General features: G+C 39.6%; 1 protein-coding gene across 1 annotated transcript; it reads left to right on the forward strand.

Moving 5' to 3' along the window:
• The first annotated feature begins 3,661 nt into the window (after positions 1-3,661).
• On the forward strand, positions 3,662-12,304 carry gng10 (guanine nucleotide binding protein (G protein), gamma 10). The gene is made up of 3 exons (XM_017702942.2): positions 3,662-3,901; positions 8,117-8,249; positions 10,541-12,304. The coding sequence occupies exons 1-2, from the start codon at positions 3,821-3,823 to the stop codon at positions 8,240-8,242; spliced, it is 207 nt and encodes a 68-aa protein (XP_017558431.1). The 5' UTR covers positions 3,662-3,820; the 3' UTR covers positions 8,243-8,249; positions 10,541-12,304.
• The last annotated feature ends 4,633 nt before the right edge of the window (positions 12,305-16,937 follow it).

The raw sequence follows: 16,937 nt of genomic DNA on the forward strand, positions 1-16,937 counted from the left end.
ATGAATTTCCGAGTGAAACATTATCATGGAGGGACTTTGAGCTAGCTGAGCGTTTTCCCTCTGTGATAGGTGGAGGTGGTGGGAGAGTTCACTCCTTCAAATCTCTCTTAAACAGACTGTTTTTGTTTCTACGTCCTTTAAGATTGGTGTATGTAAATGAGCTCTGTTCTGATTGGCTGTTGTGTATTCTGCCTAACTCATAAGGCAGTACAGGATATATAAACAGTGAATAATGTTTAAAAGCAGACTGTTTTGCCGTTAGTTTCCATAGAGTAGCCTATATGTTCTGGGGGTGACCATGTTTTTGAAACTTGTCTTTTAAATGGTAAGATCTGATGAATCTTGCTTAGTATCAGAGGTGGTCCTAAGATGTCATCTTTGGCTGGTCATTTGAATTATTAGGGTGGCAAACAACAAAATGTTTTTTTCACAGTTTTAAAATGACCAGTAGAAAAGCAGTACGATGACAAAATTAACTTTGAAAAACACTGTGAACGCTCAGAAAGTAGCTATAGCGTTGGTGTTTTTCAGAGCTTTTATTGGATGGGCTGATGATTCCCCTGGGTGGGCAAGACTCATCTCTGAGTGGACCAACACCCACTCCAGCTCACCTGTACATGTGCCTCTGCTTAGTATGACCAGGAATGTAAACAAATAAGATAAAAAAAGGTCAGTGTTGGTTTCAGGTAATGTTGAGTATTGGTCAGTCAGGCACTCATTCAGTCCAATAAAAAGCACTGGACACATTTTGGCTAAACTTTGGAAATGGGCTCTCAGTCTTTAAGCAAGTGCTCTTTTATAGTGCTCATATCTTTTCTTTAAGTTTATTTTTTCCTTGATTTCCATTTTTAATGTTCGTGTGGGGTCAGAATTAATTTTTTACATGATCGTTTTAATTGAACCTCTCTTTTCCCTTGCATGTTGTTTTTTATACTGTGCCTTTAAGGCTACTGTATATGCATGAGCTCTGTTCTGATTGGCCACCAAAAAAGCAGTCAAGGCTTAAACACTCCTTATAACTTCAGTATGAGTGGGTGGAGCCTGGTGTAACCAGGATGGGCAAAAATAGCCAAATGCATTTGGTTTTGTGACATCAGAGAAACAGCGAAATTGCATCTTAATTTCCATTATTGGACTGTATGGACTGTACGGCCTGAGGAGTAAGTGATATGTTTTAAATTTTTATTATTGTTTACAGATTATATCAGACTCTTATTTCAGAAAAGTGAGGATTATTTGGTTTTCCAAGCTATGGACCCTTTAAAGTCACATTCTTTGGAACTGAAATTTGAGCTTTGGATCAGTTTCTGTTTTGCATATGCTCCATATTGTCCTTGGCTTGTGAATGTAAATGAATGCAAACGATTCTTTCTTTGTAAGAACCTGGTAAAGAAGCAAGACGACTACACTCTGTAAATAAAAGCCTCTGAGGTCAAGTGTATCAAATCTCTCAGGCATGTTGATCTGTGTCCAGTTTACTCTGTCCATTTACTCATGTTTATCATAAAATGCAAAACCTGAACCCAGAACTGCAGCACAACTGGTGGAAATGTGAAATAGAAACTGATCAGCCATAACATTAACACCACCTCCTTGTTTCTACACTCACTGTCCACTTTATCAGCTCCTCTTACTATATAGGTGCACTTTGTAGTTCTACAGTTACAGACTGTAGTCCATCTGTTTCTCTGCATACTTCGTCAGTCCCTTTTCACCCTGTTCTTCTGTGGTTAAGACCCCCACAGGACCACCACAGAGCAGGTACTTTTTGGGTGGTGGATCATTCTCAGCACTGCAGTGACGTTGACGTGGTGGTGGTGTGTTAGTGTGTGTTGTGCTGGTATGACTAAATCAGACACAGCAGTGCTGCATGAGTTTTTAAACACTGTGTCCACTCACTGTCCACTCTATTAGACCAGTCCTACCTTGTCGGTCCACCTGTAGATGTAAAGTCAGAGATGACAGCTCATCTGCTGCTGCACAGTTTGTGTTGGTCATCCTCTAGTCTTTCATCTGTGGCGGGCCTGTGGGGGTCCTGATCATTAAAGAACAGGGTAAAAGGGGGCTAACAAAGTATCAGAGAAACAGATGGACTACAGTCTGTAACTGTAGAACTACAAAGTGCAGCTATACAGTAAGTGGAGCTGATCAAATGGACTATAAGTGTAAAAATGTAATAATTACATGGATCATTTCCACACAGTGTCAACACATTTGTAATTAATATCTGGATTATACATGATGATATGCGATTAAGCCACACTAAAGTCTGTTTTAGAGTTCTAACCTTATAGCATAATGACATTTCACACAGCTATACTGTTAAAGAGCTTATAGTCGGCTATAATGAGGATTAAAAACTAAGTTGTGTCTTGCTGCCTTATTTCTTGAAGTCTAGTCTCGCACTCTTACTCTGTGCTCTTGCCTCTACAGTTTAAATTAATATTTGAGGGATCTTTTTAACTACATCGGCTCAGAAAGTGAGTATTTTTAATTATTCTATATGAAAGGCCGCCCTCAACTTCTGTGGCTTCGACTTGGCTTAGAGCGGATGGGAGAGATGCAGAGAGAAGCAGGACGTGCGGTTTGGGACACTCCCATAACGTGTTAGGCTATTTTTCCCACCCGTATTCCGGAAAACCACGCCCTCCTGCGCTGCGATTGGATAGAAGTTCCTTCAAAAACTGCCGTTGTTGAACCGTAAAGCCCCTCCCCTTCTGCGCTGCCATACTGGATAGCGTTTTTCTGATTTAATAAAATTTTGAATGCAAAAAAAAAAAAAAAAACACAAATAGAGACATAAATAACATTACTGTGACAAATATAGACTAAATGACTCCATAAAACAACCCCAGAAGTAGAGGAAAAAGAATAGCAACAATAAATGTATAATAAAATAATAAATAAATACATATATAACGTACATTAAACTAACACTGTACATCATAACATACACAGTACGTAATAATAGGATGTAATATGCATCGTGTTATTAATGTCACACAGAAACGTTTAAATCAAAGTGCACCTTCCTTGTTTTTAGAGCATTTGACATTTTTATTGGGATATTTCACTGATTTTACAAGTTGCCTGCCTGCCTCAATGGTTAACCTGTGAACAAAGTCATTCAGAGCGGTTTGATATGAAATGGTCTGTTGTAGAGAGACGTACCCGTCTTTACAGTGGCGGTGATGGGAACCAGGGGTCGCAATGTCTGCAACACAAATGTAGCCATTTTGTTTACCATCCAAAACCACCAGAGAACCTACACGTGTCTTCTGAGTTTTATATGTGATGTTGATGATTGTAAAATAGTGGAAAATCAAAAAAAAACAAACAACCAAAAAAAAACTTTGGGGCCTATTTTGTCTCACAGCACCCTTAATGTACCCCCCACTATACATTTATGTGATTAAAATAAAGGGATTAATAAGACATTTTAGGCCAAAACTATCATAAGACAATTTCTCAGGCATCAGGCAGTGAATTCACAACCATGTCACGCGATAACATCCTGCAAGGGAGCACTTAGAGGCGGACGTCTGGTTCCTCCCGCGCTCCGATTGGCTTGTAGCGTTCGAGAACGCCCTACAGCGAACTCTTAGCCAATCCCAGCGCAGAAGGCGTGGCTTGTCGGAAAACGGGTGGGAGACGAACTCCTCCGCTCTCAGGGTGTAGTCACGCCTCCGTAAGAGCCTGAAACTGGCGGCGCATCGCTAAAACCCGACACCCGGCTGCTGCTTCTGACAGCTCTGTGGGAATTTGAAGCGTGTTAAACTTCTTTCTCGGCAGCCAGGCTGCATTCTGGACCCAAATCACCATGTCTTCTAACTCCAACTTGACGAGCATGCGGAGGACCGTCGAGCAGCTGCAGCTGGAGGCCAGCGTGGAGCGGATTAAAGTAAGTGTTCAAAACCCGCTCCATTAGCGGTCACCTGAGGAGAGCCGCTCGCCCAGTCCCACAGATACAGCCACTGTGATGAACAGTGACACAGAGCCTGTTCTGTTTCTTCTAAACTGATTCCACTTACAAATTAGGGTTCTTTAATTGCTTTTTAGTAAATGGAATGGTTCTTTTTAGGACCATGAGTTCTGGATACAACCATTTCATGCCTAAATGGTTCTTTGCATGGTGAAATGGTTCTTCAGATAGATGAAGAATGTGCTGTATATGGTTCTGTGTAGAATCTTTTTGAAAATGGTTCTATATTCACACCAAAAACGGGTTCTGCCATTGTTAGAACCCCTTTTGGTGCTATATAGTTACACACAACACATTTTCCATCAACCTGAAGAACCACACAAAGAACCATTTAAGCATGAAATGGTTCTGTATAGAGCTCAGTGTTCTAAATAGGACTACTGCCTCTCCTAAAGAACCCTTGGAGAACCTTCTGTAGACCTCAGTAATCTCGTTTGACTAAAAGACTGACTTTTCGTATGATAAGTGGTAGAAACGTATCCATGTGATTTGACTTCATGTATTTCATAACATCTATGCACAGATAATTGTCTTATAAATGTGTGTTGTGCTGGTCTGAGTGGATCAGACAGCAGTGCTGCTGGAGTTTTTAAACATGTCAGTGTCACTGCTGGACTGAGAACCGAAAATATCCAGCCAACAGCCTCCAGCGGCCACTGATGAAGGACTAGAGGATGACCAACACAAACTGTGCAGCAGCAGATGAGCTACTGTGTCCGACTTTACATCTACAAGGTGGACCACTAGGTAGGAGTGTCTAATAGAGTGGACAGTGAGTGGACACAGCGTTTAAAAACTCCGGCAGCACTGCTGTGTCTGATCCGCTCGCACCAGCTCAACACACACTAACACGTCACCAGCACGTCAGTGTTACTGCAGTGCTGAGTGATCCACCACCCAAAAAGTACCTCCTCTGTGAGGGTTCATGGGGGTCCTGACCACTGAAGAACAGGGTGAAAGGGGGCTAACAAAGTATCAGAGAAACAGATGGACTACAGTCTGTAACTGTAGAACTACAAAGTGCAGCTATACAGTAAGAGGAGCTGATCAAATGGCTAGTCAGTGTATATATTGTGAGAAGCAGCTTGGAGGGTGTGTGTGTGTGTGTGTGTGTGTGTGTGTGTGTATTTTGTGAACTGGGGGGTGACCTGAGTTATTGTCTACCTTAGCTAGGGGTGGGCCCTTTTTTATTTTTAATATTTTAATTTTATTTTTCAATTAAACCCCTCCCCCTCCCCCTCCTTCCCCCTGAGTATATGTGAATATGTGTCTGGAGCTATAGAATGTGTGGATATGTATATGTGCTCATGTACTGCCCCTGCAACATGTATGTTAAGTGAAGCCCCACTCTCAAGGTCAATTTGTTATATGTTAATAGCCAGTCAATGTGTGTTAGTGGCAGTAAAGTTAAAAAAAAAGTGACCTGTGCAAAAGTGATGGCACATTTTATATTTCATATTTCATGTTTTATCCTGTAGAGGAGGTGTAAAATTATTTTCATTCTGAACAATAACAAAACATGTAATTTGACCATCACTGTTCAAACTTTTGCATATGGCTTTGAGTTGTGTGATGGAGTGGAATGCAGAGGCTCACGAACACAGATCAATCTTTCATATTTCTGTATTTGGCGTAAAAATAATGAATGTTTATATAATGAATTTTGCATGGAAATGTGATATGGAAACAGATATACAGGGTGAGTCAAAAGTCACAGGACACCGTTTTATTCTGTTTTGTTTTTTGTGCTGTCACAAGCCTCCACGGTGCGGTGCTGAAGGTGGTGTTTGTTGCAGATTTTCTCAGCATACGCAATTTGTTTGCGATGACCCCAGAGATAAAAGTCGATAATAAAATAAAAAATTAAATTAAACAGTGTCCTATGACTTTTGACTCACCCTGTACATCTGCGCATTGGGGTGAAGATTTTGTTTGGCATAGAACGTCTATGCACACATGTAAAAATGCTAGTATTCTAATTATAAAGAAAACATCGCATCTGTGTTTTCATACACCATGTTTATAATGAACGTTTCATTAATATATTTAAGCGTGAAAAACACTAAGGAGGTTCGTGGGATGACTGTAATGGGTTACGGATACATAATTATAACCTGTGTGAAAATGACTGTCCTATGTCATGTATCATTTCAGACTGGGTTAGAGATACAGGATACATTTGTCTGTCATAGTAAAATGAATCCCTCTTTTCGGCATTCCATACAGCCGTATTATTTGCATGCATCCTCTCTGCATTTGTTTAACGTTGGGGAGGTGAAAGGTAACAGATGTTCATGGCATAAACGCTGTTGTTCATACAGTGACTTTTACAGTTAGTTAAAGCAGGTAAGGACTGGGCTGTGTTAGTCTGCTATTAGAGATGGTCTTCCTGCATGGGATGCAGTATTGAGATGCCTCTTTTGTGCTGAACAGCTACATTCATATGCACAAGTTTGAACACTGTTGGTCCCCCTTGGTCTTCTTGGTCAGAAGTCAACAACTTCTTGTTGATTTTTTTAAAAAAGTGAAATTAGCACATTCGCTGCAGAGACTAAATAGGAATAGGACATATTTCTGTGTGGTATGTGTGACTTTCTATTTATTTGAACATATTGGAAAAAAGAAAACAAAATCTGCCACAGCTTTTGCTGCATTTTGCGTGTTAAAATCAGCAAATAAACAGTAACTGTGCATTAAAATGTGCAGAAATGTGTTTGCTTCCTTTCAAAGCATGTAATTTGACCAGGGGTGGCCAAACCTTTGCACACAAGCGGTGGATAAATGATATAGGATTAGTACGTATGTAATAAGAGTTGTTTTCTCTTCTGAAATGCGTTACTGATATACTGGTCCGCGTGGTGTTTTCCAATGTATACCTGCCTCTATAATCTTAGTGTTTTGACCCCGAACTAACTGAATGTAGGAGGAAGACTGCAGACAGTAAGTATTTGCATACAGCAAATGATTCATCATAAACAGAATCTATGACTGTACCTGTAGTCTCAGCTGTACGGAGCGGTTGAGATGAAAAAAGTCAACGCTGTACCATTTCACACAATAACAAACTGTGGACTAGTCTATATTCTGTTTATACAGTCTGGTTATATGCCTGTTCTGAAATGTAGTTCAAATTACATACAAAATGGTAGACTGAACAAAAATTTTAAAGGGGTTGTTTGTAAATGGTTTGATGTAGCGCTTGAAAAAAAAAATTACCCCAGTCCGTACAGTCCAAAAGTTTGGTTCTGGGAAATATAAAACTAATTTAGTTTCAGATAAGTGTATATGGATATGTAAAATTTGCTTGGAGTGATGTTCAACCTTCAAATAGTCAGATGGAAATCAAGAAACCTTGTGTCCAGAATGATGAACTGAGCTTCTGAAATGACTAACAAAGCTATATAACACTGAAGTGATGATACGATGATGTATAACAATAATATAATATTTACAATATGCCTTATTTTTATGTTGTGTTGATCAAAACTTAAGGGAGAAAGCTTGAGAAATGTTTGAAATAGATAGTATGTGATTCACAGTGTCAAAACATCTGAGATTTAAATCTGCATCATATCATTTATTATTGTATATGAAAAATACAGCTCTTTACTTTTAAACCATAGTGTATATAGAAATTAGGCTGAAATCCAGCACATGTTGAATTGTTTGTTCTTGTGATGTCACAAAACCAGTGCATATATCCACCTGTTCAGCCTATAGCAGTTTAGCCCTGCCCACACACACTGAAGTTATAAGGAGTGTTTCAGTCTGGACTGCTGTCTGAATGTGATACAGTACAAGACAAGGCAATACAGCCCATCAAAACAGAGGCAATGTACATAGCAATTTTAAAGGTAGCGTTACAAAAACAGCCCGTTTAATCCTAATTATGAAAATGATTCTCATAAATGGACTGCTTTTGGTACATGGACCTACAGAAGTGTTAAGTATGTATTCACTCATGAAATTTAACAGCAACTTTGGACCTGTTTTGAAACTGTATTGGATTCTTTTCATAAATCTTTGAATTTTTTAAATTAATTAGTCTTTTATATATGTGTGTGTGTGTGTGTGTGTGTGTGTGTGTGTGTGTGTGTGTGTGTGTGTGTGTGTGTGTGAATGTGTTTTGTGTAGGTGTCTCAGGCTGCAGCTGAGCTCCAGCAGTATTGCCTTCAGAATGCCAGCAAAGATGCCCTCCTGGTTGGGGTGCCAACGGGCAGTAATCCCTTCCGAGAGCCACGCTCGTGTTCCATCTTCTAAACACAAGGTAGCCAGCTTCTCTGAAAAACACACCAAGATCAATGCACAGCTTCAAAATAAATGCTTAACTCGTCTTTATTCATTCAGAAATTTGAATGATAAAGCTTTTGGAATTTCACAGTTTTTCCTCTTATCCTGAATATACATGATCAGCCAAGACATGTTTGGTGTCTAAAGTGTACTGGAGCTACAAGTCTTATAGTAATAGAATCGTATAGTCACCGATTAGCATTATGCAAACTATATGCTCAAACACATGACTCTCAAAAAGACTCGCTTATGGGTTTTTAGTCTCTTACCAAGACGTCTGGGGACAACCGTGTGACATTTTGGGCTAAATGTAGATTTTTTAGGGTGAGAGTGAAATTTCTAAATTAATGCAATGCTTCATAAAGAAAGTTCAAAATAGGGGGCGATGTTGCACTCGTCAAAATTGTCCGACGGCCAGCAACCCTATTGTTACCCCCTGGAATTACGTAAAAGTCCTCCAGAAAACTCTAAACCTACTTCTCACAAGACAATTCCATTAAATCAGACTATACTGTAGCTTTGAATTGGAGATAAAAGTTTATAGTGCGTTACTGGCAGCTGTTTGTGGCTTCTGCTGTTAACAGTTATGGTGATGCAGTCATAGTAAGTGCAATGTGGAAAGAATTGGCAGCTATATTCAGGAAAAGGCAAGCTATCAGAGCTAAACAGACAAGAGAAGGGCTTGGCAACATGCTACTGTTTAACTGCCCTGTTGTGGCTCCACAGCAGAATTAGATTCTGGGGTAAAAATAAAATAATCCTTCTTTTCAGTAAAACAAAGCTCTGCTGATCATATATTGCTACGAGCGCTAGGATGGTAAAGGCTGGCTCATGCTTCCTCTGAGCAATGTGAAGCACCACCACATCTTTTCAAATGGCTGCTAATGCAAAATCAGTGGACTGCTCAACACGCTTGGAGGAGAACACTTACTGCTAATTCTGTTCAGTTAAAAGCTAAAAGACACCCATGCTGGATAGCATCGAGCTGAGAAAGAGGGTGGACAAACCTACCCAGCCAGAGAGAGCAGGGTCAGTTGTGGTCTCTTGGACTTGATTTCCTGATGATATCGCCAACACTTAGACGATCGCCCCACTAAGTAGTCGTACGTCGTAAACTGTTATACAGCGTTAGAAACTACATAAGCAAATCTGTTAGGTGCAAAACTAAAGAAGCAAGTCTGAGACACCAAACATGACTGCCTTTAAGCTAAGGGGAAAAACTGTATTATTAACTGAAACATCACTTTAGACTCACTTTGGACGGATTCTGATATTTAAAAGGAGATGTCAGAAAAACATGATCTCCATCTAAGAGCATCTAAACATCTCCTTCAAGCCTGTACACTGTCCGTCCTGCTAGGTTAGCCTACCAGGCCTGGAATTTCTCGAAGGCCACACACAGCTGTGTGCACAGGGTATTTTTATCCAAGAGAGTTGGACATGTATCCGGTCTGCTCTTTGCTGAGTGTGGCCAGAGCGCCAGGAGGTTTCCGTGAGCTGGGCAGACTCGCTGCATCAACAGGAAGTTGGAGACAGAAGGAGAGAGTTGGGGGGAGGGGTGTAGTGGGCCAAGGAAAGTCCAGGGGTGGCTGTAGAACACTGTAAAACTGCATATATAATAAAAGGTCACATGTACACCATTTATAGAGCCTGTAAACATCAACAGCCAGTGTAGGAGCTGCATAGACTGCAAGGTAACTAGTAGTTGAATGGATATCATGACATTATGACATTATCTTATTCATTGTTTATTTTGTTTTTCTTAATATAAATTATGAGGCCAAATGCTTATTTTAGTTTTCATAGCATTTTGTCATATTTTGCTTGTGCATTTTGTTCGCTCCAACGTCACAAACATTATAAAACCGAATAAGTTGATACATCTTGTTTATCGCGAAAATGTCATGAAGTCTTGTGGTGTTATATTTTGGATATTTCACCGACGCTGAACTAAAGCCAGTGCTGTTCTTTGCAGTGAGTTTACAGAATGGCATGAAGCTGTATGAGTGATTAAGGCTGACGCTTGTTTTCAGACATTTTCAGGAAGCCGTGTAGAACTTCTGCTCTTGACCAGGGGACTGCAAGGTTGCATTTTTTCTTGGCGAAGTTGAAGACTGTGGTTTTCGAGTTATATTTAGGTTTGCAGCAGAGCTGTAGTAACATTTTTGCTTTTCCCAGTCCTCTGGTTTGGAAACTGCAGAGCCTGAATGCTCAAAATACAACTGAAACAAATGGAAAAACTGACGTCCGCCTTTCTTTTTATTGCAGGAATCGAGGTGATGGACTTCTGGACCTTTACCATTATACAAACATGGAGTTTGAGCTTTTCCTTTTTTATCACAACTTTCTATTTATTGATAAGTTCCCAACTCACTTTGAGGAATACGCTTCAACCGGTTTTACTATGTTTGTGTGATTTTATGTGATTTTCGAGAAACATGTGGAAATCTGACTCTATCTTGTGCTCATGTCCGGTGATTCAGGGTTTGTCATGATTCTGGTCTTAATATATTTTTTTCTGTGGACACTGCTGAAGGAAAACTGTGGCCAAAAACCAAAACAGTAATAAAGGTAGTTGATCAGCCACGACATGTTTTGGGTCAAACGATTGCTTCTTTAGTTTTGCACTGGAGCTGTGAGGCTAACGAGTAATCTCTAACCACACTGTTATCTTTTAAAATGGACCACATATTGCTGAAAACAGTAGCAGCAGCCATCATCATCATTTTTTCTGAAATTAAATAGTAAGTTTCAAAATGTACTGTTCATTCTTCAGTCCATATAGTCGATATACGGAAAATAAGCTGCAGTTCTTTTGCTTTCATTCATCTTACAGCATCTTAGCTCTGCCCATTTATGCTGAAGTTATAAGCAGTGTTTCAGCCTGGATTGCTTTTTGAATAACGCTCAACACCGAAAAAGAACAATACAGAACAACATTTACATATATCAGCTTTACAAGCACAGTAACAAAAGCTTTATGCATTGAAACTTTCATGTGGTAAGTTGTACGCAGCATAACTTCCACGCAACTTAACAGATATAAAAAACAATTTAAAACAACGTTACATCCAACGCATTTGACAACTTCACTAGTTGGACAGATCAGCTCATTTTGATACACCATAGCGACCTCGCTGTAAAGTCATTTGCAGGATATAATTTACATATTTGCATATTTTTCCAGCTGTATAGAACCTTGTTTGTTGTCATTGCTCAAAACTGACAAAACTGAGTCTTCTTTTCAACAGCCCAATAAACCGTCTTCTATGCGTTAATGCGGTTAAAACAGGTGTTTGATGTGATCATGTGATACGTAGTGTTTTGTGCTGTTTCATGAAACTTGTTTTGTTAAGACGTTTGCAACTGTTGCAGCTGAGTTTCAGGTGAGTTGCAGGCTGCTTTACATTATGCAACGCAAGTGCAATTTAGTTTCATGTACGTTTGAAGCAACCAAAGTTGCATGAAAGTTTTTGCATGTTAGGCCAGGCTAAAGCATACAGAAAGGTTGGGAAAAGGTCATGTAAAAGTAAATCATGACTGTTTTTAGAACATAAAACCCCCGCACATATAATGGCACCTCAATAAAAAAAGGAAATGTTTTAATTTTGCCTGTACATTGTACACAACTAAAGGAGCAAACTTCAGACAGCAAATGCATCTTGGCTGTGCGACTGCATTTGTGATAAGTGGAAAATTGTGAGCAACTGATATATTGCTGACCTATTCCTTTAAGATGTCATTTCTCAGGATGTATTCATTGTAACAAGAAATTGCCAAGACACAAAACCAACAGAATGTAATGAAAATTAGCTTGAAGTCCATGAATTGATGATTAATTTCTGAGAATGAGTGGACATCTGTACTCCTTAGCAGTCCAGATGATTTTTCCATGTGGAAGATGGAAGAGGGGAGGCATTTCTGCTCTGGACAAAAGCTGATCATACATAAACCAAATACCTTTACATCATTTAAGCTGTAGATGCGGAAAAACAAACATGTTAATAAAACTGAAAATGGTCTCATTTCCCAGTGAAGCTTCTGTTACAGTCATTTTTAAGTACCTCTGACAAACCTGCACAATCTGGGCCAAATTTCCCAGAAGCATTTTATTAATGCTTTTTTTGGGGCAGTCGTGGGCTGGAGGTTAGGGAACTGGCCCTGTGACTGGAAGGTTGGCGGTTCGATCCCCAGTGCTGACAGTCCATGACTGAGGTGTCCTTGAGCAAGACACCTAACCCCCAACTGCTCCCCGGGCGCTGCGGATTGGGCTGCCCACCGCTCCGGGCAAGTGTGCTCACTGCCCCCTAGTGTGTGTGTGTATTCACTAGTGTGTATGTGGTGTTTCACTTCACGGATGGGTTAAATGCGGAGGTGAAATTTCCCCATTGTGGGACTGATAAGGGTCACTTAACTTATTGATCACTGCTAGAGACAGGGTTCAGGGTGATGCTCGCTCTACCATGCTAAGATGCTTCTGAGAACCCCAGCCCTGAACATTGTTGTATTTCACATTAAGAGGTTGGTGGTTATCTCTGTGGTTTGATGCTCCAGTGGACACTCGGCCCCATCGGGAAGCCCCCACCCTCTGCATAAACACTGTCCTGTGTTTACTTGCATTTGCAGGCTCTGATTTCATTAGCTTTAGCCCTGTCCATTCCTTCCATCCGGCCCACTGGCCTGTGGGTTCATTGCTGCGCTGGACAGTGACAAGAATGAGCAGAGCTGCTGGCACTACAAGAACGGGATGGACAACATACAAAGTGAATTCTAAGGTTCTACTGTATTTACAGTCTGGGTTGGGTCAAAATTACGGTTCAAGATTAAAGGGCTCATATTCTACATTTTCCTTGTATTTTATTTTCTCCTTCTGAGGTCTGACTGTAAGGTTTGTGTGGTCTTATGTTCTAGAAAGACACATAATTCAACCCAGTTTTTACAAGACCATTTCCACCCTATCTTTATCCATTTTTTAAAACAATCTGGCTATAAGGCTGAAATACGGTCTTATGCAAAAGGTCAAATGACATGTTGTGTTGATCTTATAAGTGAAAATAAGTTACACACATCCTCTACGGAAACCACCAATATACATTTAAATGAACAATTACTGTTTAATTGCTGAATGTAACATATTGGGGGGAAAATAAAACAAAGAATGTGGACAGTGCAGTGATGTGAAAATCATTTAAACCCTGAAACTAGTATAAAGACAACATATCAAATGTTGAAACTGAGAAATGTTATTGTTTTTTGAAATATATAAGCCCAAATATATAAGCTCCGTATTAAAAGAGTCTGGGTGCTAAAGTGACCTGCCTGCAGTCCAGACCTGTCACTCACTGAGAGTATTTGGCACATTATGTAATGAAAAACATGACAAATGAGCCCCCAAACTGTTGAGCAGCTGAAATCCTACATCAAGCAAGAACAGGAAATCATTTCACTTGCAAAACTACAGCAGTTGGTCTCCTCAGTTCCCAGACATTTACAGAGTGGTGTTAAAAGAGGAAGTGATGAAACACAGTGGTAAATATGTCCCCATCCCAACTTTTTGGAACCTGTTGTTGCCATGAAATTCAAAATGGCCATATATTTTTCACAAAACAATAATATTTCTCAGTTTCAATATTTGATATGGTGTCTTTGTATTTTCCTTCAAAAATATCATTTACATAATTTGCTTATCATTGCATTCTATTTTTATTTACATTCTGCACAACATCACAACTTTTTTGGAAATTATACACTAAAATTCTGCACAGCGTCCCAACTTCTTTGACAATTTATACACTAAAATTTGCAGAAAATGCCATATATAACGTTAATATTCCATTTGGCTGGCGGTGCTCAAACGTTTCAAGGCTTCTTCCCAACAGCCATGAACAGCACAATGTTTAATCCTTTTCCCAACATCGTCCACTCCAGTACTACAGACTGCAGTAACACTAATCACTTCAGTCTGAATGACTGGGGCTAAGCTACTGTACGCTGAAAAGGCTTCTGTGTGTAAACGCATTCATAGCTCATAGTTGTGGCATCACAACCACCTTTTTTCAATTTAGCATCCACATGTGGACTGGGGAGTGGACAGTACACTTTGAAACACAAAGTGTTTAAGCAACACATTTAAACCAGAGAGCACAGAAATATTCAGCTCATTATAATATTGGCTCTTTGAAGTCAGGGCTAACACAAAACCTCCCTTATAAAACAGGAAAGTATTCATGGCCCCAGAAGGATGAAAGACAGCACAAGCAGAAAGATTGAGGAACTGATAACTGTCTCCAGTATTTTTCACTTCTTCTTCTGAGCTCTAGTGAAGTGCATGCCGGTCTCGGGCATCTGGGTGGACATAGGAAACAAGTCGTCTGGCATATCCTATAATAATGACAATTCTTTTTGTAGTATGATGTGCACACTGTTAAACGATGACTCCTGTGCGTGTATATAAATATTTGGAATCTAATCTGCGGTACAATAATATAAAAAAAAACAACCTATATTAGGAGTGGACAATACTAACTGAAATACTGGTCACTACATTAAGTCTTGTTTCTAAACTTATTGTCCATTTTTTCAGCTCCACTTACCAAAAAGGAGCACTTTGTAGCTCTGCAGTTACAGATTATAGTCCCATCTATTTCTCTACATACTTTGTTCACCCTGTTCTTCAGTGGTCAGGACTCCCACAGGACCCCCACAAAGCAGGTACTATTTGGGTGGTGGATCATTCTCAGCCTACAGTGACACTGACGTGGTAGTAGTGTGTTAGTGTGTTGCGCTGGTCCAAGTTTATCAGACACAGCAGCGCTGCTGGAGTTTTTAAACATCTCAGTGTCACTGCTGGACTGAGAATAGTCCAAATCTCCTCCAGTTGAGGAGAGTGAGGCCTCAAGTTGAAGTATTTACTGAAGGATTTACAGAAACACTGCAACCGCAAGCAGCTCATTTAGTTCTTGTTCGAATTTTCCTCTACCACCTTAAATGGTGCCAAGGTTAGACCTACATTCTGGTACCTTAGTCACAATTGAAGGTGCAAGAAGCTGGCGAATAGAACGATGACTTCAGCCTCATAAAAGGGGGAACATGTAGCCGCAAGCAACTATTCCACTTTTGCAGAAAAGTTTCCTGCTGGAGATGTGAGAAAAGCAGCTATAGCTGAGATAAAGCTTAAAGTACAGCAAACTAAGTCTGTGTTTTGATTTATATTATATTTTAGCCTGTACTAGTACATCAGCACATACTGAATAATATTTATATATATGATTAATTAATTATATATTATTCATCTTACCGTATTATAACATGGTAAAATGGGCTTTAAATGATTGTGACTCCCAAGGTGGTTTGATTTCTGTTGAGAGGACAATATGGCTCTCATTAACATTTGGATTGTGACCCCTGGCCTATGTGCTAACTTAACACTGCATATCCAATAGAATGCTAGCAGAAATTAGCATTCCTATAGTGCAGTGTAGTGACGTTACAAAGTGAAAGTCTCTAGTCGTTAATGTTAAAACCAGTGAAGGAGAAAATCACAATGACAGCGCTCTACTATCTCGCCTGTCCCTCTCCAGGCCTTTAGTCCACAGTGACTTCACCTCAGTGTGATGTCATAGGGGGATTCAAGGGAGGTTTGGTTTGCAGTGATGTAATGCATTTTGTAAAATGAGAGTGCTGGTTAATTTTATTTTAATAACGCATTGTATTAATAACTATTGGAAATGCCATTGCATAAAAAAAACTTATCTCACTTTACACTCTGTAAGCTGGGACTGACTTTGTTGGCACAGACAATATAACATGTTATTAACATTACTTATAGTGCATTATGTCAACAATGCATAATAAATATAGCTATGAAGTGTAATTCATCTTACAAATATTTAGGGTCATGCTTATAATGCCTTATTAATGCATTATAACATGTCATGCATGTGTTTATGGATGCTCATAGACATGCTATCAATGGTGGACAGTAAGTAAGTCAATGTAATTTGTTACTGTACTTAAGAACTTTTTTTGTGTATCTGTACTTTATTGTAGTTTTTCCATTTTGGGTGACTTTTTACTTTAGTAAGTCTAATATCTGACTTTTTACTCCACTACATTTTGCAAAATCTGTTGTTCCTTTTGGTTTATATGTGTATAAAAACGTAACATGTCAAAACGAAAGAAGCGCAAAGCAAGAGCACCAATCAGGGCCCAGCGGTCACTTTGTGTTGAGCTTGTTTTGACCTCTTGGTCATACCGACTCCGGTTCAATGTCAGTATAGAAATATGTCCACATACGCAGTCGTGACTGACGCGACTTTTTTTCTGAATTTATACAAACACTTTCATTTTATAGTAAATTAGTTTGGGCTGGTTTACCAAGAGAGACGCTGGAGGACTTTCACCTGAAATGAGTTCATGAAGACAGTCTTGTTATAAAAATGATAACAGGACATCAGAGCCGTAATTAATCTTTTACTTTCGATACTTAAGTCCATTTGAAGGCAAATACTTTTGTACTTTTACTCAAGTGGAGGTCTAAATGGAGGAACTTCTACTTTTACTGGAGTGATATTTTACCTTGGGTATCTCTACTTTAACTCAAGTCCATGATTTGTGTATTTTGTCCATGTCACGATTGGCTCCTCCCACTCCATGTGCATTTGTT

This window comes from Pygocentrus nattereri, chromosome 23 (assembly GCF_015220715.1).
Source record: "Pygocentrus nattereri isolate fPygNat1 chromosome 23, fPygNat1.pri, whole genome shotgun sequence".
Classification (NCBI taxonomy): Eukaryota; Metazoa; Chordata; class Actinopteri; order Characiformes; family Serrasalmidae; genus Pygocentrus; species Pygocentrus nattereri.